This window comes from Carassius auratus, unplaced genomic scaffold (assembly GCF_003368295.1).
Source record: "Carassius auratus strain Wakin unplaced genomic scaffold, ASM336829v1 scaf_tig00214039, whole genome shotgun sequence".
Taxonomy (NCBI): domain Eukaryota; kingdom Metazoa; phylum Chordata; class Actinopteri; order Cypriniformes; family Cyprinidae; genus Carassius; species Carassius auratus.
Window position 1 is genome coordinate 5,088 of NW_020527501.1, and position 25,683 is coordinate 30,770.

General features: G+C 38.6%; 1 protein-coding gene and 6 pseudogenes across 1 annotated transcript; 1 reads left to right on the top strand and 6 right to left on the bottom strand.

The window, feature by feature from the left end:
• The first annotated feature begins 386 nt into the window (after positions 1-386).
• On the top strand, positions 387-11,923 carry LOC113090852 (uncharacterized). The gene is made up of 7 exons (XM_026256459.1): positions 387-721; positions 1,907-1,943; positions 8,168-8,385; positions 9,467-9,554; positions 9,659-10,316; positions 10,812-10,971; positions 11,582-11,923. Coding segments are annotated over exons 2-7 (1,266 nt in total). The 5' UTR covers positions 387-721; positions 1,907-1,941; the 3' UTR covers positions 11,722-11,923.
• A 1,621-nt stretch (positions 11,924-13,544) lies between these two features.
• LOC113090853 (uncharacterized) lies at positions 13,545-13,663 on the bottom strand (annotated as a pseudogene).
• Positions 13,664-16,571: 2,908 nt separating this feature from the next.
• LOC113090855 (uncharacterized) lies at positions 16,572-16,690 on the bottom strand (annotated as a pseudogene).
• Positions 16,691-18,096: 1,406 nt separating this feature from the next.
• LOC113090856 (uncharacterized) lies at positions 18,097-18,215 on the bottom strand (annotated as a pseudogene).
• Positions 18,216-19,471: 1,256 nt separating this feature from the next.
• Positions 19,472-19,590, bottom strand: LOC113090857 (uncharacterized; annotated as a pseudogene).
• A 1,389-nt stretch (positions 19,591-20,979) lies between these two features.
• LOC113090858 (uncharacterized) lies at positions 20,980-21,098 on the bottom strand (annotated as a pseudogene).
• A 1,389-nt stretch (positions 21,099-22,487) lies between these two features.
• Positions 22,488-22,606, bottom strand: LOC113090854 (uncharacterized; annotated as a pseudogene).
• Positions 22,607-25,683: the final 3,077 nt, after the last annotated feature.

A 25,683-nucleotide genomic window follows, 5' to 3' on the forward strand; every position in this document is an offset into this window, starting at 1 on the left:
GATATTTTGATTAAAACACCACTTCAAAAATCGAAATTTATGTTAAAATATAATCATATTATTAACAATAATAATAATAATGGATATAATTTCAATCTCTGTAGTACGGATAAGAGCAGCAGAAACTTTTTTTGTTTTGTGTGATTTTCTTACAATTTTGTGTGTGTGCCTAAAGCTTGAAACCCTCACTGCACCGTTAAATATGTTTTTTTGCAATTTTATGCAAAAGTTATATAATAAAAAGTGTTATAAATGTATAGCTATTATATATATATATATATATATATATATATATATATATATATATATATATATATATATATATATATATATATATATATATTTATTTTTTATTTTCTTATATATATTTATATAAACTGCAGGAGTCCGGATCATTTTACTGACTCTCTTGTTCGATCTCGTTCATCAAACTGAACGAATCTTTATTCAAGTCATTTTGTTCATTTGAGTCGCGTTGTTATATTTTTAACACCCAAATTCCCCAAACACACCCACCTGCGCAATCTTAATCATATTCTAAATTAGGAAATCATACAATGCAGCCAAAGATACTTTATGAGAAACATAAATGATTACTTTGACCTCCGAGTCTTTCTTTTGTCACGTGTCATAACGAATCGCTCATGATCGACCAATCACTAGCCAATTGCGCCATTTTGCAATCTGTTGGCGGTCTAGGATTGAGCTGCCGGTTACTGCGGTGAGTAGTACATCTTTGATTATTATGATGATGTTGTAAATGTGTTTTAATAAACTGTATAATTCAATAGAATATAACACATTTCATAGAGAAGTTCATTTAGCTGTAAGAGGGGGAAGTGGTCAATTTGCTATAATTGATTTAACAATGCGAGATTGGAACTCGTGAAATGTAAAATAAAAATAACGAAGTCATTTAATGGGGCATAGAACCAGTAAGGTCAAATAGTTCGAAGTTTAAACACACAAACGTTTGTTTATCAGCAGAATATATATATTATATATATATTTTTTATCATTCTTCTAGTCTTTTTGAGATTAAATTCCATGCATCTTTAATTTAACTGTATCAAATAAAAATAAATAATCAAAGAATAAGTATTAGAGAAGCCCATTTACACATTTCATGTGCTCGGTGCGCCGTAAACCCGCGCATTTTTTAAACACTTTGAGCTCATGTCCGCTCGTTAAACAGAAGAGGAACCAATCCAAATATAAAGTTATCAGTGGGTCTGTAAGCCGAACTCCACAGTTTGTCAAAAATCCCAGTCACGGTGGATAAATATTATTACGTATTAATATAATATTTCATACGTTATCAGAGCCCTAACCTGTTATGTTTAGACATTATTAGACAGATTATTACCGGTAATTGATATTATAAATATATTTTTATATCGGTTGGTATAACGATTTTAAATGTTTTATTATTAGAATGTTATTAATATTATAAATAATGTTTAATAATTTATGATCAAGCTAATCCTGTCATATACAATATATTGCATTAAAAAGTTTTTAAAAAGTGTTAATTTATAGTTAAAAGTGGGACACTTAATTATATTTAGTCCTGATTTAATTAAAATAATTAAATATTCAATATTCACCCCATTCAGAATTGTTTAAAAAGTGATAAAGAAATAAAATGATAATATCAAGTACACTTCACATTGTTTACAATGTTCTCATGTTTTATTGTTGAGCTGTCAAGTTGTCATGTGTTGCAATAATCAGTTAGATTCTTATTCTATTTATCATTCTTTTTTCTTTTTGACCGGCATGAATGGTTGACCCTTATTTTTCTACATTGAAGGTGGCTACCATAACCTCTAATCAAACATTAGAATAACAGCCTTTTCTACTAGGAGCATCATCATACTTTTGATTTATTTAATTTCTTTTTCAGATACTGAATAGCTGGCAGGTGTTCTTCTATATACCATGTAAGTAATTTGAATTTATTATTTTTCTATATTCAAATATAGTTTCACTAAGGATATACTTTGTATTTATAAAAATTGTTATATCGGTTATGGACAATGTTTTTACAATGCCTCATTGAATTTTCATCTTCTCTCAACTTTAGAATTGCTCAATTTTCCCCCCACAATTGATGTTGGCTTATGCTTTTTAACAGTAAATTCTTCACAACTGCAACACAGGGCTAATACCATCCAGGGGCATTTATTAAGCAATACATGTAACAGTACTCACATAGCTATCAAAAACTCACCTAGCTATTAAAAACATTTTAGACAGATGTCCCAATAGTTTAGCTAAATTGACTTTATACAACATACTATAATACAACAAGTGCTGTGTTTTAATGTAGTTTAACTAAGATTCTTGATTATGGCAAAAATCATAATCACGATTATTTTGGTCAATATTGAAATCATGGTTATTTAGCACGATTATAGGTGGATGATTATAGTCTTATTTCATGATATGAGTAATTTGAAATGTTAGTGAAATTTCACAATTAAAAAAAAAAGAAAAAAGTAAACAGTCACCAATACAATAAGAACAAAGAAACAAAACCAACAAAAATAAAACAAAACAAAAATTCAAATTTAGTGTGTGTTGTTCACACTGTCTTTTTTTTTTACATTATAATATTCTATTAAGTAAACCATGTTTTCAAACGCCACCGCCAATGTCTTTTTCTGCAGCTCAAAGCATCTTAACGAGACCTGTCCTTTTCATAACAACAAGAAAAAATGGTGAAGGTGCTGGTATATGGACTTATTGTACTAATGTCGTAGCACAAGGAGTTATATTACATGAGCACAAAACTGTACTATAATATACACCATAAAGACCCTGTTTGGGAAAAGATTGGACAGATCCTTAATGTAAAGATAAGTGTATCATCTACTACTTGTCGTTAACAAAACTATCTGCTAACGATAGCTAACATTAACGTTCGCTCAGCAAAAGTTATAAATTGCATAACCAGCTGATAACAAAATGTTACCTACCTTTTACCGGAACTTGGCAGGCATAGACTACTGTAGCAGCTGTTGTTATAGCGACAAAAGTATTCCGAATTCCGAGTATGGGTCACCATACTTGGCTGTATGTCACGTCACTCACTCACTCAAAAGACACCCTTGGCAGCTATTTGGAATCAATTGCTGCCAGCTTTTTTTTTTCTCTTTTTTTTTTTTTACTAAAAAAGCACCCCGTCAACTTTTACTTGTCAAAAAAGACGCCAAGTGTGAACGCCCTAAATAAATAGTGTTTTAGGTTTTTCAGGAAGATGCACCAACAGTGGTGTTACCTACATGCAATAGCCTACAACAGAAAATTAATAAAGTAATCAAATGTAAAATAACTCTGCTGTATACGGTCATTTCGGAACACACGCACAGGAGGCTACCATTGATGCGCGGCTTGATCCAAAATGAGCGGGTGCCTGCGGTCACCCGCAGTTGCCCGCGGTTATGAGTCATCCACAAATATTTTTAATGATATTCAGGTCACGGTCGGTCGGGGCATTTGAAATACCCTTGTAATTTATATAGTATTAAACACAGTTGAGAAAAACATAGGCCTACACTTTATTGGCTGAATAAATGGCGCGAATAGAGTGACCACCTGTCCCGCTTTGTTGTACTGTGCAGAAATTTTACCCTTTGTCCCGCCTCATTCAAATTGAGAATCTGTCCCACTTTTTCATTCGACCCTGAAAATACACGGATACGTCCAGGCGCACTGTTAACTAGGTCCAATAGTTCAGAGGAGAGCAATAAAATCGTTAGTCGAGAGGCTGAGTCGTACATCAATCAAACTGTTGAGTGGTGCATGAACGCCTTATCAAGAATCTCAAATTGGACAGCATGCGCGCTGTTCAGTAAGGTTAAGCAGCCATGGCCAGTGTGGCCACGAAAAAGAGAAGATGCACTTTTAATAGCGAATGGACCGCTATGGCTACTCTTGGTTAAGACCTATAGATGGCAAAGCAGAGAGCTTTTTGTTATCACATTTCTCATCAATATGGTTAACAATAAAGATTAGTAATAAGGAAAAGAAGCACATCAGCCTACATCGTTAAATCCCGTCCTACTGTAGATAAACAGAATACAGTGATGTCAACCTTGGTTTTGATAAGCAGTTATTTTATGAAACAGAACGCGTTGGTGAAACTCATGTATCTAGCAGGAACTTAATACACAAATATTCATATTGATTCAAGCATTTAACATTTATGAATTAATTAAATGTCAGTAATGAAGACTGCACAAATTATAGCGATCACGAGGAAGGTCCGCTTACAGTAAAGTGGATAGTGTACAACTCCCCATCAGTTATATTCAGGTCTATAGTGCCACCTGCTGGCGCAGTTTTGTAACTTCTTAGAGAAAATTAATTCGTTATAACGAGAAAACGAACTTCGTTATGTTGAGAAAACGAGAAAATAAAGTCGTTATAATGAGAAAACGAACTTCGTTATATCAAGATAACGAGAAAATTAAGTCGTTATAACGAGAAAACAAGAAGAAAAAATATTATAATGCATGGCCACTTAGAACTTCCGTAAACACCAGTTTATTACTAAACAATTAAATGAGTCCTTGCTAATTTAAACACATTCACAATCATTACTTTAACTGGTTCTTTGTGGCAAGCTTTATGTGTGCTGTCATAACGCTTATTATGCTGTAGGCTATAGTCTATTTAAGTAATTAAATGAATATAAAGGGGCGACACATTTACTACTTTAAAAAAATGCAGGTTAGGAAGCAGGTCGGGTACAATATTTTCTTTTTCTTTTTTTGCAGTCCGAGTTGCGGGCGGGTTATTTGAAAACATCGGTCAGGTGCGGGTTGTTTATACATTGACCCGCGCATCACTGGAGGCTACCTAGAGAACAGTATCTCTTTCTTGGCATAATACGCTTTTAATAACACTGTTTAGTATCAAGCACGTCCCGCAGTTTAGCAACAACAGACTGCATTCTACAACTGTCACGGTCCCTGTACTGTCTTGTGTTTGGTGGACTTTTATGTTGAAGTATATTCTTATTTCCCCATTGTTTTTTGTGTTTATTTCGTGTTTTGCCTTATGCCTTGTTTGTCACATAGTTACCCTTATTAGTTCCCATGACATCAATCACCAACACCTGTCCCTCGTCAGCCCCTTGTTAACCAGTCTATTAAAACCTCTGGGCTTCAGTTGTTGTTGCTGTTTGTGTATTCCTGTCATTGTTCCCCGCCTCCATAAGGATCCCTAAGCAACACAAGTTTAATAGACGAACATAAATGCAAGATAATCCAAAAACAGGGGTAACAGCTACAAAGCAGAGGCAGGGGAACAACGTTGATACCCAAACAGCAACAACGACCAACGAACAACTGAAGCCCAGAGGTTTAAATAGACTGGTTAACAAGGGGCTGACATGGGACAGGTGTTGGTGATTGATGTCATGGGAACTAATAAGGGTACCTATGGTGACAAACAAGGCATAAGGAGAAACCGGAACCAAACACAGGAAGTGAACACAGAAACGATGGGGATCTAAGAATTTATTTCTACATAAAAGTCCTACCAAACACAAGACAGTACAGGGATTGTGACAACAACACTCACTTATTTGGCTGATTTGGTTTGGGCTTTTAGGGAGGAATGAAAGTGCACCGCTGTGAATGAAAGGAAGGTGCATGGGACAGAATGCAGCAGCTGCACATTAATCGTTTTGCATCGATTAACTTGTTTTCATAATCGTTGGAAAATTGGAAATCAATTCCGATAAATTACACAGCCCCAACTCCTACGCATATAAATATCAAGAATTAAATGCTGAAATTCTAAACTCTCTTCCATTATGCATATTTTTGATCTCAAAACTAAATATAATAGGTAAATGATGACTCGACTTAACTGCTCCAATAGTTGCATCCTCGGGGGTCTTATTTTAAGGATGCATACGTCATTGAGATGATCTCATTTAAGAAAAGTAACCCTTAGATTGCAAATTAAGAAGTTACAATATTTGACACCTCACTAAAAATAACTACATTTTTATTAAGTTTGCTTTCCTTAAATAAGACATCCTTGATGACATAATCAGCCTTCAAATGCGACCTCTGGAAGACGCAGCATACAGTACATATCGCTTTCTGCCCCTGGTCTCTGTGTGTTGTAGTGAAATGGATTACCTTAATGGCAATTCACGGACGAGGAGGAGAAGAATCAAAGTCAGAGTGCAGCAGCATTTAATGAATATTGCAATGGAGGCTTTGGAGCAGGCAGATCAGGCTGTGGACCAGGCAGTGCAAAATATTGAGGACAATGCTGATGAAACTGTAAATCTGGATTTTGATGTTGATACTGACGTTGATGACTTGTACATGGCAAGTGATCCTGATGAAGATTCTTGCTCTGATAATCCGGAAGAGGAACCCCATAGTGATGCAAAAAAGAAACTGGCTGAATGGGCAGCTAACCGAAATGTATCTCATTCTGCACTTTCAGAACTATTAGGTATTCTTTTGGAGCTAGGTTTAGATTTACCAAAGGACCCCAGAACTCTCCTCAGTACAGTGAAAGAATGTGATGTGAAAAAGATGGGTCAGGGTAGCTACTATCATTTTGGCCTTACAAGTGCAATAATTTCAGAATTGAAAATTACAAGCGAGAGTGAACTGACAACAGATACATTGACTGTTCGTGTGAATGTTGATGGATTACCTCTTTCTAGGAGCTCTAATATGCAGTTGTGGCCTATATTAGGTCAAATAGTTGAATTACCAAAGACAAATGTGTTTATAATTGGTGTCTATGCAGGTCCCTGTAAACCTGAATCTGTAAACGACTTCATGCATGATTTTATAGAAGATTTAAAAGTTGTCACAAGAGTTGGTGTAACCTTTAATGGTAAACACTACAATGTACCACTGCCAGATGCGTTTATCTGTGACACTCCAGCAAGAGCCTTTTTAAAATGTGTCAAAGGACATGGTGGCTACAGTTCTTGTGAGCGTTGCACGCAGTATGGCATTTATCTTGATGGTAAAGTTGTGTTTCCTGACATGGATTCAAGCCTAAGAACAGACACTCAGTTTGATCAAATGTTTGATGAAGAGCACCACCACTCTAAATCACCTCTCCAGGGCCTAGGCATTGGCATGGTTTCCAGTTTTCCTTTGGACTATATGCATTTAGTTTGCTTGGGCATTGTCCGTAAATTAATTGCTCTGTGGTTCAAGGGACCATTGCAGTGTCGGGTTTCATCTTCTACTCTATCTGCTATCTCTGATCACTTGAAACTGTGTAGACCAAGCTTACCTCGAAGCTTCTCCAGAAAGCCACGTTCTTTGACTGAGTACAGCCAATGGAAGGCTACAGAATTCAGGCAGTTTTTATTATATACAGGGCCTGTTGTGCTTTTTCAAAGATTACCACATCAACAGTACAAAAACTTTCTTTTGTTGTCATCTGCTATGAGAATACTTTTGTCTCCTATGTGTAGAGAATTCTATGGGTATGCCCAAAAATTATTAAGATGTTTTGTTACCAACTTTGAGAAGATATATGGGACAAAATATCTGGTAAACAATACACACAGTCTTCTACATTTAGCAGATGATGCTAAAAAGTATGGCCCTCTGGATTCAGTTTCATGTTTTCCATTTGAAAATTATTTAGGACAGTTGAAAAAAATGGTGAGAAGACCACAGAATCCTGTGCAACAAATTGTCAGGCGTGTTTATGAAAGGCAATTATTTGCTCACATGTCCGAAGAAATGCCTGAAAATGTTAAACTGACACAGCCTCATGAATTTGGACCAATGCTGACAGAATTTCCACTGCATCAGTATGTTCAATACAAAATGTTCAAACACAAAGACACAATGATTTCAAGCTCCATTGGTACCAATTGTTTTGAACTTGAGGGAAGAGTTGGGATTGTGCGGAACATTGTGCATTCCACTGTGACTGGAGGAACACATGTGGTGTATGAACTTTTTCAGACAGGGACATGTTTTTTCAACTACCCCCTTGATTCTACATCACTTGGAGTCTGTCTGCTATCAAAACTATCTGGTCAGCTTTCCAGTGCTCCAGTGACAGACTTCACTAAACCGCTGCTTTTATTGCCTCTTAATCATATGTTTGTGGCTTTGCCTCAGCTACACAGTACATGATTTATTGAACTCTGCAGGGTGTCCTCGTTCAGTGTTGTGGAGTTTGTGGATGAGGTTGACTCCGATGGCTGCAAGAAAATGGACATAATTCCATTCGAGTGGTTCAAGGGCACAGAGAGAAAAGTATGCTGGTGGCCACCAGTCTCACTATCCAATGTAACGAAGGCTGTAAAAGAGCACACACCACCAGCCAGCAACTGGATAGCGTGTAACGTTCGTGTAATGGGAAACGCAGGTAACTGATTTTCCTCCTTTATTAAATATAGTAGAATAAATACTGCTATACTTTGCTTCTATTAATTAGTTATTTGACCCTTGAACTCTTTATGTTTGTGTTAATTTCTTTACATCTTTGGGTGTACTCACACTAGCCAGTTTGAACCATGCCCGAGTGCGTTTGACCAGAAAAGCGCGGTTCGTTTGACTAGTGTGAGTGCTCCGAACCGTGCCCGGGCGCGGCTCGATTAGCCGGCCCTGGCCCGCTTGGAAGAGGTGGGCCAGGGCATGGTTCAGTTGGACTCGGGCGCGGTTCGCATGCAGTGTGAGCGCTAACCGTGCCGGAGCACGGAAAAGGACGCTTTGCATCACGGTTTTGCGACGCTCCAAAACCAACATGGCAGGGAAAGGGTCGCTTTGGTCTACGGCAGAGGTGCAAAACGCATAAAAACTAAAAACTTCAAAGTCCTTGCTGCACTTCAGCTGGTACCTTGCAAACATCCTCATACGAACAGCACAATTACGTGAAAATGTTCGCGCCACTAAGGCAACACATCTGTTTAACAACAGGCTGTGAGAGCGCTGTGGACCAAACAACACAAAATTATCCACAAAGAAAACAGAGCGATGCACTCCATTGTGTTCAGAGAGCGCCGCTCTTCCTGTTTATCCCGAAACCGTCGCATCATAATGACGTAAGCGTGCTCCGGCACGAATGCTGAAACCCTATATGTGAGTGCAGGCCAGAGGGGGAGTGGGGAGGGGGGACAATCGTACTCGGGCCCGGTTCATGGCAACCGTGCCTAGTGTGAGTACACCCTTTGTTTCCCAAAGTAATACATAAAGGGCTGATATAACTATAGGTTTTCACTCCTAGAGGATCACACCGGCTTGATACAGTTTATTAATTAAATCAGATGTGCTCTTGATAGATAGCAAAGAAAACCTGCAACCACAATAGCACTTTGCAAATAAGATGTGAAATCTGATTTATAGTTATTTGCATATATTCTGGAACAAATGTTGCATTCGTGGTACTAAACGCTAATGTGAATTTCAAAATCTGCCTCACTCCTTTTGTGTATCATTGTGTTTTATAGCATCTTACGCCGAAGCTAGGGTTAAACTCCACCAAGCTGAGTATTCATCAGACTTGACAGACACAGAAAATATCTCAAGAAAAAAAAGGTAGGTGTTATTTGGAGCAATTCAGGTCAAATTCCATGCACTCTAGAAATAATATGAAGGTAGTAGGTGAAGTGTGTCTTATATGCTTGTGTTAACTTCTCTAGGCCAAGTGCAAAAATCCTCCAGAGTCAACTGAGCACCCAACTGCAATCAAGTGAGAATTCAGATTCTTCAGAGGAGCTTCCACCCACTCCACCAAACCAACTCCTTTGGCCAGCAGTGAGAGAAGTGAGCAATTACTTCCAAAACCCCACTGCCCAACGAGGCACCAGCCCCACAGCTACAATTACCAGCCCCACAGCCCGAGGAGTTGCCAGCTCCCCAGCTACAGTTACCAGCCCGACGGCCAGAGGAGTGTCCAGGCCCGCAGCCCGAGGAGTTGCCAGCTCCCCAGCTACGGTTACCAGCTCGACGGCCCGAGGAGTTGCCAGCTCCCCAGCTACAGTTACCAGCCCGACGGCCCGAGGAGTGTCCAGCCCCACAGCCCAAGGAGTTGCCAGCTCCCCAGCTACAGTTACCAGCCCGACGGCCCGAGGAGTTGCCAGCCCAACTTGTGAAGCCATGTTCACTAAAATTCTAACAGTTTTAGAAGAAGTGAAGGAGACACAACGTGTTCATGGAAAGATGTTGAATGCCCTGCTGAAAAAGCAAGACGGATCAATGGTAGAGGTTCCTGAAGGAGTTGTCTTACCTCTGAAAACCCAGGCTGACCTTGAGGCTCTTGATCAGAAGCTGGGGGATCGTAGTGTCATGTCTGCTGTTGTAAGTTTACATTATGTTATAAGGCCTACAATTTTCAACCTGTCCTTCAACCAATACGCTCGGATAGGTTGTTTGTCCAAATCCCTGAAATACGACCCATCAGAGCGTATACTACAATTGCACCCCTATCGGCAAAAGATCGTTTTCATAATAATGTTTTGTACTCTTGTATTTGCAGTCTTGGATTTGCAGTCTGGTTTGCTTGCATAAACAACCTATATGGTCGTTTTTTGTTGGAGGACAGGCTCACAGTTTTATTTTAATTGATAAATTGTTGTGGTTTCTTTTTCTTTTTTTATTGCTATACCTTTTTAAGTCTAAAATAAAGTTTAATTTAAAGTATTTGTACATAGATTGCAAATTACCATTTGATATAAAAATATCTATTGCAACTAATTTTCTGTATACTTTCAGGAATCTCTTTTATTAATCTTAGCTTATTGTTTTTGCAGTTTATGTAAACCTTTGTTTTCTATCTTTGGCTCTCATCCTTAGGTTGCCATGGTGGCAGATGTGGGCGGCACAAGTATAGATGACGCAACGAGAAGAATGATGAAATACGTCTTTTCAAATGAGCTGGCATTGGAGTACAATTTGTTTGGCCGTCATGGGAAAAAAAAGTTTAAAGATTTGCGTATTTTCAACGTTGTGTATGGTAAGTAAATTAACGAAGTAAAAACTTCAGTTGTTAATAATGATCTTAAATTTGATGGTGACAATTTACAATAAGTTTACATTGGTTAATGCATTAACTACTATCAGCTAACAGTGAGCAATGCTTTTGTTAGGGTATTGTTCATTATTTAATGAAAACACAACTAACAATTGTTAACTCATATTAACTCAGGTTCATTAAACTATACTGTATTAACAGCTAAAATGTTTTATTTTGGTTATGTATTAGTAAATGTTGTTCATTAACATGAACTAAGATTAATAAATGCTTTAGAAGTATTTGTCATTGTTATAAAGGTAATTAACTAACAAAAAATAGAACGTTATTGTAAAGTGTTACTAATTTCATTTTAAAATCTGCAGACAGAATGTCTGCTGTTACAGTATAATTATTTACTGAATTCCATACCTTCCAGTTTCCTCCCCACATGCCTACTTAATCCTGTAAAGCCCGACATATGAAAATAATAGTCTGAATTGAGTCATCCATAATGTGATTATCTGCCGCTACTGATCCGCGGCAAATTGATCAGACCATCCCTATTTGTAAAATTAATTTGTTTGTATTAAAAATTAATTTGTTTTTGCAGAGGCTCTTAAGAACAACCCCCTGACATCAAAGGTCAACCAGCAAGAAGCTGAGAGGGCACTGTCAAAATGGTTTACTGGAGCAAGAGACAGAGGAGGACAAAGGGCATCAAGAATGCACCAAAAGATGGCTGCAGTTTAAATTTGACTGAAAAGGTTATAAGGTTATAAGTAGCTGCATCTAGCTGTTGTAGTTATTGTGTTTTTTTCTGTCAATCGTGTTCTCAAATATGGTGGGTTGGCAGCTTTCCCAAACACTCATGGCTGGTTCTAAAATAGTTTTGTGCCATTGTGACATAAACATGACATGATGGTTAGTTAAATAAAGCTGGATTTTGAACATATTTCAGTCTCACTGTGTTCTCTACTGCTTAAAAACTTGTATGTGTGGTGCTGCTTCTCATTTAGATGGAACCCAGATGATCCCTAGTTGGGCCACATGCATATGATTCCTAGTTGGGCCCCACCTACAGCCCTGTGAAATCCTGCATAAAACCTAAATGAGTAAGTTGCTTGGGCCAACATGGAACCCGTGAACAAACGCACTTTCAGCCCATATTTCAGCCCATGCAGTAACCTTGTAGTACCCACAAAAAAAAAATACTAAAGCTGGGACCACGATGGGTCTTATTACATTTTGCCCAGTAAGGAGCCCAACTGTTTATAAGTGCCATTCTATATGAAACCCATGTGGGCAGTTGGCATGGGGCCATTATTGAACCTGCAGAAAATCCCATACAGAGCCCATTTTTCAGCCCATTTCAAACCAACATGGGCCCCACATACAAATATTGACAGCTTGGACCGAGCTGGGTTTTGTGCATGTTGCCCACTTGGGTCCCGTCTAGTACAAAGTGCAATCCTACATGAAATCCACCTGGGAAATAAACATAGGGCCATTATGGAACCCACGGACAATCCCATACAGAGCCCATTTTTCAGGCCATTTCAAAACCACAGGGGCCCCGCATACAAATGTCAACTGGGTTAAAGCTGGGATCGAGATGGGTCTTGTGCATGTTGCCCACTTGGGTACCACCTAGTACCAAGTGCAATCCTACATGAAATCCATCTGGGCAATTAACATGGGGCCATTATGTAACCCACGGACAATCCCACACAGAGCCCATTTTTCAGCCCATTTCAAAACCACATGGGCCCCACATACAAATGTTGACTTGGATAAAGCTGGGACCAATATGGGATTTGTGCATGTTGCCCACTTGGGTCCCAACTAGTACCAAGTACAATCCTACATGAAATTCATCTGGGCAATTAACATGGGGCCATTATGTAACCCGCGGACAATCCTACATGGGGCCCATTTTTCAGCCCATTTCACAACCATATGGGCCCCACATACAAATGTTGGCTGGGTACCAGGGGGTCTGCCATCCAATTACTAACCAGGCCGAAACCTGCTTAGTTTCCGAACTCAGACATGATCTGGCATAGCCAGGGTGGAATGGCCATAAGCGAAGACTGCTGCAAAGAGAGAGCTATTTAAAGATCAGCCAATCTAATCGCCGGTACATTATACAGGACCAAACCTGCTTAGCTTCCGAGAGCAGACGAGATCAGGCATAGCCAGGTTGTTACGGTCGCAAGCGAAGGATACTGCAAAGAGAAGACTATTTAAAGATCAGCCAATCAAATCGCCCATACATTATATAAGTAGGAATGAAAATCCAAAAGCTTACAGCACCTGGTATTCCGAGGCGGTCTCCCATCCAAGCACTAACCAGGCCAATACCTGCTAAGATTAAGAGATCGGGCATTGGCTCTTTTTTTTTAAGATTATTATATAATTAGTAATAAATTTCCAATAATATTAGAGCACCTGGTATTAACAGGGGGTCTCCCATCCAAACACTACACAGGTCAATGACTGCTAAGATTCAAAGAATGGGCATTCACTCTTTTTTTTTTCAAGATTATTATATAATTTGTGAAAAATTTACAAAAATCTTAAAGCAACTGGTATTACCAGGGGGTCTCCCATCCAATTACTAACCAGGCCCAAACCTGCTTAGCTTCCGAGCTCAGACATGATCTGGCATAGCCAGGGTGGTATGGCCATAAGCGAAGACTGCTGCAAAGAGAGAGCTATTTAAAGATCAGCCAATCTAATCGCCGGTACATTATATAAGTAGGAAAGAAAACCCTAAAGCTTAAAGCACCTGGTATTCCCAGGCGGTCTCCCATCCAAGCACTAACCAGGCCAATACCTGCTAAGATTAAGAGATCGGGCATTGACTCTTTTTTTTTTTTTTTTTTAAAGATTATTATATAATTAGTAATAAATTTCCAATAATATTAGAGCACCTGGTTTTCCGAGGCGGTCTCCCATCCAAACACTAAACAGGTCCATAGCTGCTAAGATTTAAAGATTGGGCATTGACTCTTTTTGTTTCAAGATAATTATATAATTAGTACAAATTTCCAAAAATATTACAGCAACTGGTATTCCGAGGCGGTCTCCCATCCAAGCACTAAACAGGTCCATACCTCCTAAGATTCAAAGATTGGGCATTTACTCTTTTTTTTTTTTTTGTTGCAAGATTATTATGTAATAAGTAAAAATTGCCAAAAATATTACAGCAACTGGTATTTCCCGGCCGTCTTCCATCCAAGTACTAACCAGGCAAAACCTGCTATTATTCAGAGATCGGGCATTGACTTTTTTTTTTTTTCAAGATTATTATATAATTTGTGAAAAATTTCCAAAAATCTTAAAGCAACTGGTATTACCAGGGTGTCTCCCATCCAATTACTAACCAGGCCCATACCTGCTAAGATTCAGATATGGGGCATTGACTCCTTTCTTTTTTTCTTGCAAGATTATTATATAATTTGTGAAAAATTTCCAAAAATCTTAAACCAACTGGTATTACCAGGGGTCTGCCATCCAATTACTAACCAGGCCGAAACCTGCTTAGTTTCCGAACTCAGACATGATCTGGCATAGCCAGGGTGGAATGGCCATAAGCGAAGACTGCTGCAAAGAGAGAGCTATTTAAAGATCAGCCAATCTAATCGCCGGTACATTATACAGGACCAAACCTGCTTAGCTTCCGAGAGCAGACGAGATCAGGCATAGCCAGGTTGTTACGGTCGCAAGCGAAGGATACAGCAAAGAGAAGACTATTTAAAGATCAGCCAATCAAATCGCCCATACATTATATAAGTAGGAATGAAAATCCAAAAGCTTACAGCACCTGGTATTCCGAGGCGGTCTCCCATCCAAGCACTAACCAGGCCAATACCTGCTAAGATTAAGAGATCGGGCATTGGCTCTTTTTTTTTAAGATTATTATATAATTAGTAATAAATTTCCAATAATATTAGAGCACCTGGTATTAACAGGGGGTCTCCCATCCAAACACTACACAGGTCAATGACTGCTAAGATTCAAAGAATGGGCATTCACTCTTTTTTTTTTCAAGATTATTATATAATTTGTGAAAAATTTACAAAAATCTTAGAGCAACTGGTATTACCAGGGGGTCTCCCATCCAATTACTAACCAGGCCCAAACCTGCTTAGCTTCCGAGCTCAGACATGAACTGGCATAGCCAGGGTGGTATCGCCATAAGCGAAGACTGCTGCAAAGAGAGAGCTATTTAAAGATCAGCCAATCTAATCGCCGGTACATTATATAAGTAGGAAAGAAAACCCTAAAGCTTAAAGCACCTGGTATTCCCAGGCGGTCTCCCATCCAAGCACTAACCAGGCCAATACCTGCTAAGATTAAGAGATCGGGCATTGACTCTTTTTTTTTTTTTTTTTTTAAAGATTATTATATAATTAGTAATAAATTTCCAATAATATTAGAGCACCTGGTTTTCCGAGGCGGTCTCCCATCCAAACACTAAACAGGTCCATAGCTGCTAAGATTCAAAGATTGGGCATTGACTCTTTTTGTTTCAAGATAATTATATAATTAGTACAAATTTCCAAAAATATTACAGCAACTGGTATTCCGAGGCGGTCTCCCATCCAAGCACTAAAGAGGTCCATACCTCTTAAGATTCAAAGATTGGGCATTTACTCTTTTTTTTTTTTTTTGTTGCAAGATTATTATGTAATTAGTAAAAATTGCCAAAAATATTACAGCAACTGGTATTTCCCGGCCGTCTTCCATCCAAGTACTAACCAGGCAAAACCTGCTATTATTCAGAGATCGGGCATTGACTTTTTTTTTTTTTTCAAGATTATTATATAATTTGTGAAAAATTTCCAAAAATCTTAAAGCAACTGGTATTACCAGGGTGTCTCCCATCCAATTACTAACCAGGCCCATACCTGCTAAGATTCAGATATGGGGCATTGACTCCTTTCTTTTTTTCTTGCAAGATTATTATATAATTTGTGAAAAATTTCCAAAAATCTTAAAGCAACTGGTATTACCAGGGGGTCTGCCATCCAATTACTAACCAGGCCGAAACCTGCTTAGTTTCCAAACTCAGACATGATCTGGCATAGCCAGGGTGGAATGGCCATAAGCGAAGACTGCTGCAAAGAGAGAGCTATTTAAAGATCAGCCAATCTAATCGCCGGTACATTATACAGGACCAAACCTGCTTAGCTTCCGAGAGCAGACGAGATCAGGCATAGCCAGGTTGTTACGGTCGCAAGCGAAGGATACTGCAAAGAGAAGACTATTTAAAGATCAGCCAATCAAATCGCCCATACATTATATAAGTAGGAATGAAAATCCAAAAGCTTACAGCACCTGGTATTCCGAGGCGGTCTCCCTTCCAAGCACTAACCAGGCCAATACCTGCTAAGATTAAGAGATCGGGCATTGGCTCTTTTTTTTTAAGATTATTATATAATTAGTAATAAATTTCCAATAATATTAGAGCACCTGGTATTAACAGGGGGTCTCCCATCCAAACACTACACAGGTCAATGACTGCTAAGATTCAAAGAATGGGCATTCACTCTTTTTTTCAAGATTATTATATAATTTGTGAAAAATTTACAAAAATCTTAAAGCAACTGGTATTACCAGGGGGTCTCCCATCCAATTACTAACCAGGCCCAAACCTGCTTAGCTTCCGAGCTCAGACATGATCTGGCATAGCCAGGGTGGTATGGCCATAAGCGAAGACTGCTGCAAAGAGAGAGCTATTTAAAGATCAGCCAATCTAATCGCCGGTACATTATATAAGTAGGAAAGAAAACCCTAAAGCTTAAAGCACCTGGTATTCCCAGGCAGTCTCCCATCCAAGCACTAACCAGGCCAATACCTGCTAAGATTAAGAGATCGGATATAGACTCTTTTTTTTTTTTTTTTTTTTTTTTTTTAAAGATTATTATATAATTAGTAATACATTTCCAATAATATTAGAGCACCTGGTTTTCCGAGGCGGTCTCCCATCCAAACACTAAACAGGTCCATAGCTGCTAAGATTCAAAGATTGGGCATTGACTCTTTTTGTTTCAAGATAATTATATAATTAGTACAAATTTCCAAAAATATTACAGCAACTGGTATTCCGAGGCGGTCTCCCAACCAAGCACTAAACAGGTCCATACCTCCTAAGATTCAAAGATTGGGCATTTACTCTTTTTTTTTTTTTTTGTTGCAAGATTATTATGTAATTAGTAAAAATTGCCAAAAATATTACAGCAACTGGTATTTCCCGGCCGTCTTCCATCCAAGTACTAACCAGGCAAAACCTGCTATTATTCAGAGATCGGGCATTGACTTTTTTTTTTTTTTCAAGATTATTATATAATTTGTGAAAAATTTCCAAAAATCTTAAAGCAACTGGTATTACCAGGGTGTCTCCCATCCAATTACTAACCAGGCCCATACCTGCTAAGATTCAGATATGGGGCATTGACTCCTTTCTTTTTTTCTTGCAAGATTATTATATAATTTGTGAAAAATTTCCAAAAATCTTAAACCAACTGGTATTACCAGGGGGTCTGCCATCCAATTACTAACCAGGCCGAAACCTGCTTAGTTTCCGAACTCAGACATGATCTGGCATAGCCAGGGTGGAATGGCCATAAGCGAAGACTGCTGCAAAGAGAGAGCTATTTAAAGATCAGCCAATCTAATCGCCGGTACATTATACAGGACCAAACCTGCTTAGCTTCCGAGAGCAGACGAGATCAGGCATAGCCAGGTTGTTACGGTCGCAAGCGAAGGATACTGCAAAGAGAAGACTATTTAAAGATCAGCCAATCAAATCGCCCATACATTATATAAGTAGGAATGAAAATCCAAAAGCTTACAGCACCTGGTATTCCGAGGCGGTCTCCCATCCAAGCACTAACCAGGCCAATACCTGCTAAGATTAAGAGATCGGGCATTGGCTCTTTTTTTTTAAGATTATTATATAATTAGTAATAAATTTCCAATAATATTAGAGCACCTGGTATTAACAGGGGGTCTCCCATCCAAACACTACACAGGTCAATGACTGCTAAGATTCAAAGAATGGGCATTCACTCTTTTTTTTTTCAAGATTATTATATAATTTGTGAAAAATTTACAAAAATCTTAAAGCAACTGGTATTACCAGGGGGTCTCCCATCCAATTACTAACCAGGCCCAAACCTGCTTAGCTTCCGAGCTCAGACATGATCTGGCATAGCCAGGGTGGTATGGCCATAAGCGAAGACTGCTGCAAAGAGAGAGCTATTTAAAGATCAGCCAATCTAATCGCCGGTACATTATATAAGTAGGAAAGAAAACCCTAAAGCTTAAAGCACCTGGTATTCCCAGGCGGTCTCCCATCCAAGCACTAACCAGGCCAATACCTGCTAAGATTAAGAGATCGGGCATTGACTCTTTTTTTTTTTTTTTTTTTTAAAGATTATTATATAATTAGTAATAAATTTCCAATAATATTAGAGCACCTGGTTTTCCGAGGCGGTCTCCCATCCAAACACTAAACAGGTCCATAGCTGCTAAGATTTAAAGATTGGGCATTGACTCTTTTTGTTTCAAGATAATTATATAATTAGTACAAATTTCCAAAAATATTACAGCAACTGGTATTCCGAGGCGGTCTCCCATCCAAGCACTAAACAGGTCCATACCTCCTAAGATTCAAAGATTGGGCATTTACTCTTTTTTTTTTTTTTTTGTTGCAAGATTATTATGTAATAAGTAAAAATTGCCAAAAATATTACAGCAACTGGTATTTCCCGGCCGTCTTCCATCCAAGTACTAACCAGGCAAAACCTGCTATTATTCAGAGATCGGGCATTGACTTTTTTTCTTGCAAGATTATTATATAATTTGTGAAAAATTTCCAAAAATCTTAAAGCAACTGGTATTACCAGGGGGTCTGCCATCCAATTACTAACCAGGCCGAAACCTGCTTAGTTTCCGAACTCAGACATGATCTGGCATAGCCAGGGTGGAATGGCCATAAGCGAAGACTGCTGCAAAGAGAGAGCTATTTAAAGATCAGCCAATCTAATCGCCGGTACATTATACAGGACCAAACCTGCTTAGCTTCCGAGAGCAGACGAGATCAGGCATAGCCAGGTTGTTACGGTCGCAAGCGAAGGATACTGCAAAGAGAAGACTATTTAAAGATCAGCCAATCAAATCGCCCATACATTATATAAGTAGGAATGAAAATCCAAAAGCTTACAGCACCTGGTATTCCGAGGCGGTCTCCCATCCAAGCACTAACCAGGCCAATACCTGCTAAGATTAAGAGATCGGGCATTGGCTCTTTTTTTTTTAAGATTATTATATAATTAGTAATAAATTTCCAATAATATTAGAGCACCTGGTATTAACAGGGGGTCTCCCATCCAAACACTACACAGGTCAATGACTGCTAAGATTCAAAGAATGGGCATTCACTCTTTTTTTTTTTCAAGATTATTATATAATTTGTGAAAAATTTACAAAAATCTTAAAGCAACTGGTATTACCAGGGGGTCTCCCATCCAATTACTAACCAGGCCCAAACCTGCTTAGCTTCCGAGCTCAGACATGATCTGGCATAGCCAGGGTGGTATGGCCATAAGCGAAGACTGCTGCAAAGAGAGAGCTATTTAAAGATCAGCCAATCTAATATAAGTAGGAAAGAAAACCCTAAAGCTTAAAGCACCTGGTATTCCCAGGCGGTCTCCCATCCAAGCACTAACCAGGCCAATACCTGCTAAGATTAAGAGATCGGGCATTGACTCTTTTTTTTTTTTTTTTTTTTTTTAAAGATTATTATATAATTAGTAATAAATTTCCAATAATATTAGAGCACCTGGTTTTCCGAGGCGGTCTCCCATCCAAACACTAAACAGGTCCATAGCTGCTAAGATTCAAAGATTGGGCATTGACTCTTTTTGTTTCAAGATAATTATATAATTAGTACAAATTTCCAAAAATATTACAGCAACTGGTATTCCGAGGCGGTCTCCCATCCAAGCACTAAACAGGTCCATACCTCCTAAGATTCAAAGATTGGGCATTTACTCTTTTTTTTTTTTTTTGTTGCAAGATTATTATGTAATTAGTAAAAATTGCCAAAAATATTACAGCAAGTGGTATTTCCCGGCCGTCTTCCATCCAAGTACTAACCAGGCAAAACCTGCTATTATTCAGAGATCGGGCATTGACTTTTTTTTTTTTTTCAAGATTATTATATAATTTGTGAAAAATTTCCAAAAATCTTAAAGCAACTGGTATTACCAGGGTGTCTCCCATCCAATTACTAACCAGGCCCATACCTGCTAAGATTCAGATATGGGGCATTGACTCCTTTCTTTTTTTCTTGCAAGATTATTATATAATTTGTGAAAAATTTCCAAAAATCTTAAAGCAACTGGTATTACCAGGGGGTCTGCCATCCAATTACTAACCAGGCCGAAACCTGCTTAGTTTCCGAACTCAGACATGATCTGGCATAGCCAGGGTGGAATGGCCATAAGCGAAGACTGCTGCAAAGAGAGAGCTATTTAAAGATCAGCCAATCTAATCGCCGGTACATTATACAGGACCAAACCTGCTTAGCTTCCGAGAGCAGACGAGATCAGGCATAGCCAGGTTGTTACGGTCGCAAGCGAAGGATACTGCAAAGAGAAGACTATTTAAAGATCAGCCAATCAAATCGCCCATACATTATATAAGTAGGAATGAAAATCCAAAAGCTTACAGCACCTGGTATTCCGAGGCGGTCTCCCATCCAAGCACTAACCAGGCCAATACCTGCTAAGATTAAGAGATCGGGCATTGGCTCTTTTTTTTTTAAGATTATTATATAATTAGTAATAAATTTCCAATAATATTACAGCACCTGGTATTAACAGGGGGTCTCCCATCCAAACACTACACAGGTCAATGACTGCTAAGATTCAAAGAATGGGCATTCACTCTTTTTTTTTTCAAGATTATTATATAATTTGTGAAAAATTTACAAAAATCTTAAAGCAACTGGTATTACCAGGGGGTCTCCCATCCAATTACTAACCAGGCCCAAACCTGCTTAGCTTCCGAGCTCAGACATGATCTGGCATAGCCAGGGTGGTATGGCCATAAGCGAAGACTGCTGCAAAGAGAGAGCTATTTAAAGATCAGCCAATCTAATATAAGTAGGAAAGAAAACCCTAAAGCTTAAAGCACCTGGTATTCCCAGGCGGTCTCCCATCCAAGCACTAACCAGGCCAATACCTGCTAAGATTAAGAGATCGGGCATTGACTCTTTTTTTTTTTTTTTTTTTTTTTAAAGATTATTATATAATTAGTAATAAATTTCCAATAATATTAGAGCACCTGGTTTTCCGAGGCGGTCTCCCATCCAAACACTAAACAGGTCCATAGCTGCTAAGATTCAAAGATTGGGCATTGACTCTTTTTGTTTCAAGATAATTATATAATTAGTTCAAATTTCCAAAAATATTACAGCAACTGGTATTCCGAGGCGGTCTCCCATCCAAGCACTAAACAGGTCCATACCTCCTAAGATTCAAAGATTGGGCATTTACTCTTTTTTTTTTTTTTTTGTTGCAAGATTATTATGTAATTAGTAAAAATTGCCAAAAATATTACAGCAAGTGGTATTTCCCGGCCGTCTTCCATCCAAGTACTAACCAGGCAAAACCTGCTATTATTCAGAGATCGGGCATTGACTTTTTTTTTTTTTTCAAGATTATTATATAATTTGTGAAAAATTTCCAAAAATCTTAAAGCAACTGGTATTACCAGGGTGTCTCCCATCCAATTACTAACCAGGCCCATACCTGCTAAGATTCAGATATGGGGCATTGACTCCTTTCTTTTTTTCTTGCAAGATTATTATATAATTTGTGAAAAATTTCCAAAAATCTTAAAGCAACTGGTATTACCAGGGGGTCTGCCATCCAATTACTAACCAGGCCGAAACCTGCTTAGTTTCCGAACTCAGACATGATCTGGCATAGCCAGGGTGGAATGGCCATAAGCGAAGACTGCTGCAAAGAGAGAGCTATTTAAAGATCAGCCAATCTAATCGCCGGTACATTATACAGGACCAAACCTGCTTAGCTTCCGAGAGCAGACGAGATCAGGCATAGCCAGGTTGTTACGGTCGCAAGCGAAGGATACTGCAAAGAGAAGACTATTTAAAGATCAGCCAATCAAATCGCCCATACATTATATAAGTAGGAATGAAAATCCAAAAGCTTACAGCACCTGGTATTCCGAGGCGGTCTCCCATCCAAGCACTAACCAGGCCAATACCTGCTAAGATTAAGAGATCGGGCATTGGCTATTTTTTTTTAAGATTATTATATAATTAGTAATAAATTTCCAATAATATTAGAGCACCTGGTATTAACAGGGGGTCTCCCATCCAAACACTACACAGGTCAATGACTGCTAAGATTCAAAGAATGGGCATTCACTCTTTTTTTTTTCAAGATTATTATATAATTTGTGAAAAATTTACAAAAATCTTAAAGCAACTGGTATTACCAGGGGGTCTCCCATCCAATTACTAACCAGGCCCAAACCTGCTTAGCTTCCGAGCTCAGACATGATCTGGCATAGCCAGGGTGGTATGGCCATAAGCGAAGACTGCTGCAAAGAGAGAGCTATTTAAAGATCAGCCAATCTAATCGCCGGTACATTATATAAGTAGGAAAGAAAACCCTAAAGCTTAAAGCACCTGGTATTCCCAGGCGGTCTCCCATCCAAGCACTAACCAGGCCAATACCTGCTAAGATTAAGAGATCGGGCATTGACTCTTTTTTTTTTTTTTATTTTTTTTTAAAGATTATTATATAATTAGTAATAAATTTCCAATAATATTAGAGCACCTGGTTTTCCGAGGCGGTCTCCCATCCAAATACTAAACAGGTCCATAGCTGCTAAGATTCAAAGATTGGGCATTGACTCTTTTTGTTTCAAGATAATTATATAATTAGTACAAATTTCCAAAAATATTACAGCAACTGGTATTCCGAGGCGGTCTCCCATCCAAGCACTAAACAGGTCCATACCTCCTAAGATTCAAAGATTGGGCATTTACTCTTTTTTTTTTTTTTTGTTGCAAGATTATTATGTAATTAGTAAAAATTGCCAAAAATATTACAGCAACTGGTATTTCCCGGCCGTCTTCCATCCAAGTACTAACCAGGCAAAACCTGCTATTATTCAGAGATCGGGCATTGACTTTTTTTTTTTTTTTCAAGATTATTATATAATTTGTGAAAAATTTCCAAAAATCTTAAAGCAACTGGTATTACCAGGGTGTCTCCCATCCAATTACTAACCAGGCCCATACCTGCTAAGATTCAGATATGGGGCATTGACTCCTTTCTTTTTTTCTTGCAAGATTATTATATAATTTGTGAAAAATTTCCAAAAATCTTAAAGCAACTGGTATTACCAGGGGGTCTGCCATCCAATTACTAACCAGGCCGAAACCTGCTTAGTTTCCGAACTCAGACATGATCTGGCATAGCCAGGGTGGAATGGCCATAAGCGAAGACTGCTGCAAAGAGAGAGCTATTTAAAGATCAGCCAATCTAATCGCCGGTACATTATACAGGACCAAACCTGCTTAGCTTCCGAGAGCAGACGAGATCAGGCATAGCCAGGTTGTTACGGTCGCAAGCGAAGGATACTGCAAAGAGAGGACTATTTAAAGATCAGCCAATCAAATCGCCCATACATTATATAAGTAGGAATGAAAACCCAAAAGCTTACAGCACCTGGTATTCCGAGGCGGTCTCCCATCCAAGCACTAACCAGGCCAATACCTGCTAAGATTAAGAGATCGGGCATTGGCTCTTTTTTTTAAGATTATTATATAATTAGTAATAAATTTCCAATAATATTAGAGCACCTGGTATTCCGAGGCGGTCTCCCATCCAGACACTAAACAGGTCCATGACTGCTAAGATTCAAAGAATGGGCATTGACTCTTTTTTTTTTTCAAGATTATTATATAATTTGTGAAAAATTTACAAAAATCTTAAAGCAACTGGTATTACCAGGGGGTCTCCCATCCAATTACTAACCAGGCCCAAACCTGCTTAGCTTCCGAGCTGAGACATGATCTGGCATAGCCAGGGTGGTATGGCCATAAGCGAAGACTGCTGCAAAGAGAGAGCTATTTAAAGATCATCCAATCTAATCGCCGGTACATTATAAGTAGGAAAGAAAACCCTAAAGCTTAAAGCACCTGGTATTCCCAGGCGGTCTCCCATCCAAGCACTAACCAGGCCAATACCTGCTAAGATTAAGAGATCGGGCAATTGACTCTTTTTTTTTAAGATTATTATATAATTAGTAATAAATTTCCAATAATATTAGAGCACCTGGTTTTCCGAGGCGGTCTCCCATCCAAGCACTAAACAGGTCCATACCTCCTAAGATTCAAAGATTGGGCATTTTACTCTTTTTTTTTTTTCAAGATTATTATATAATTTGTGAAAAATTACAAAATTCTAAAAGCAACTAGGTATTACCAGGGGGTCTCCCATCCAATTTACTAACCAGGCCCAAACCTGCTTAGCTTTCCGAGCTCAGACATGATCTGGCATAGCCAGGGTGGTATGGCCATAAGCGAAGACTGCTGCAAAGAGAGAGCTATTAAAGATCAGCCAATCTAATCGCCGGTACATTATACAGGACCAAACCTGCTTAGCTTCCGAGAGCAGACGAGATCAGGCATAGCCAGGTTGTTACGGTCGCAAGCGAAGGATACTGCAAAGAGAGGACTATTTAAAGATCAGCCAATCAAATCGCCATACATTTTATAAGTAGGAATGAAAACCCAAAAGCTTACAGCACTGGTATTCCGAGGCGGTCTCCATCCAAGCACTAACCAGGCCAATACCTGCCTAAGATTAAGAGATCGGGCATTGGCTCTTTTTTTAAGATTATTATATAATTAGTAATAAATTTCCATATATATATGAGCACCTGGTATTACCAGGGGGTCTCCCATCCAAACACTACACAGGTCCATGACTGCTAAGATTCAAAGAATGGGCATTGACTCTTTTTTTTTTCAAGATTATTATATAATTTGTGAAAAATTTACAAAAAATCTTAAAGCAACTGGTATTACCAGGGGGTCTCCCATCCAATTAACCAGGCCCAACCTGCTTAGCTTCCGAGCTCAGACATGATCTGGCATAGCCAGGGTGGTATGGCCATAAGCGAAGACTGCTGCAAAGAGAGAGCTATTTAAAGATCAGCCAATCTAATCGCCGGTACATTATATAAGTAGGAAAAAAACCCTAAAGCTTAAAGCACCTGGTATTCCCAGGCGGTCTCCCATCCAAGCACTAACCAGGCCAATACCTGCTAAGATTAAGAGATCGGGCATTGACTCTTTTTTTTTTTTTTTTTTTTTAAGATTATTATATAATTAGTAATAAATTTCCAATAATATTAGAGCACCTGGTATTTCCGAGGCGGTCTCCCATCCAAACACTAAACAGGTCCATGCTGCTAAGATTCAAAGATTGGGCATTGACTCTTTTTTTTCAAGATAATTATATAATTAGTAAAAATTTCCAAAAATATTACAGCAACTGGTATTACCAGGGGTCTCCCATCCAAGCACTAACCAGGTCCATACCTGCTAAGATTCAAAGATGGGGCATTTACTCTTTTTTTTTTTTTTGTTGCAAG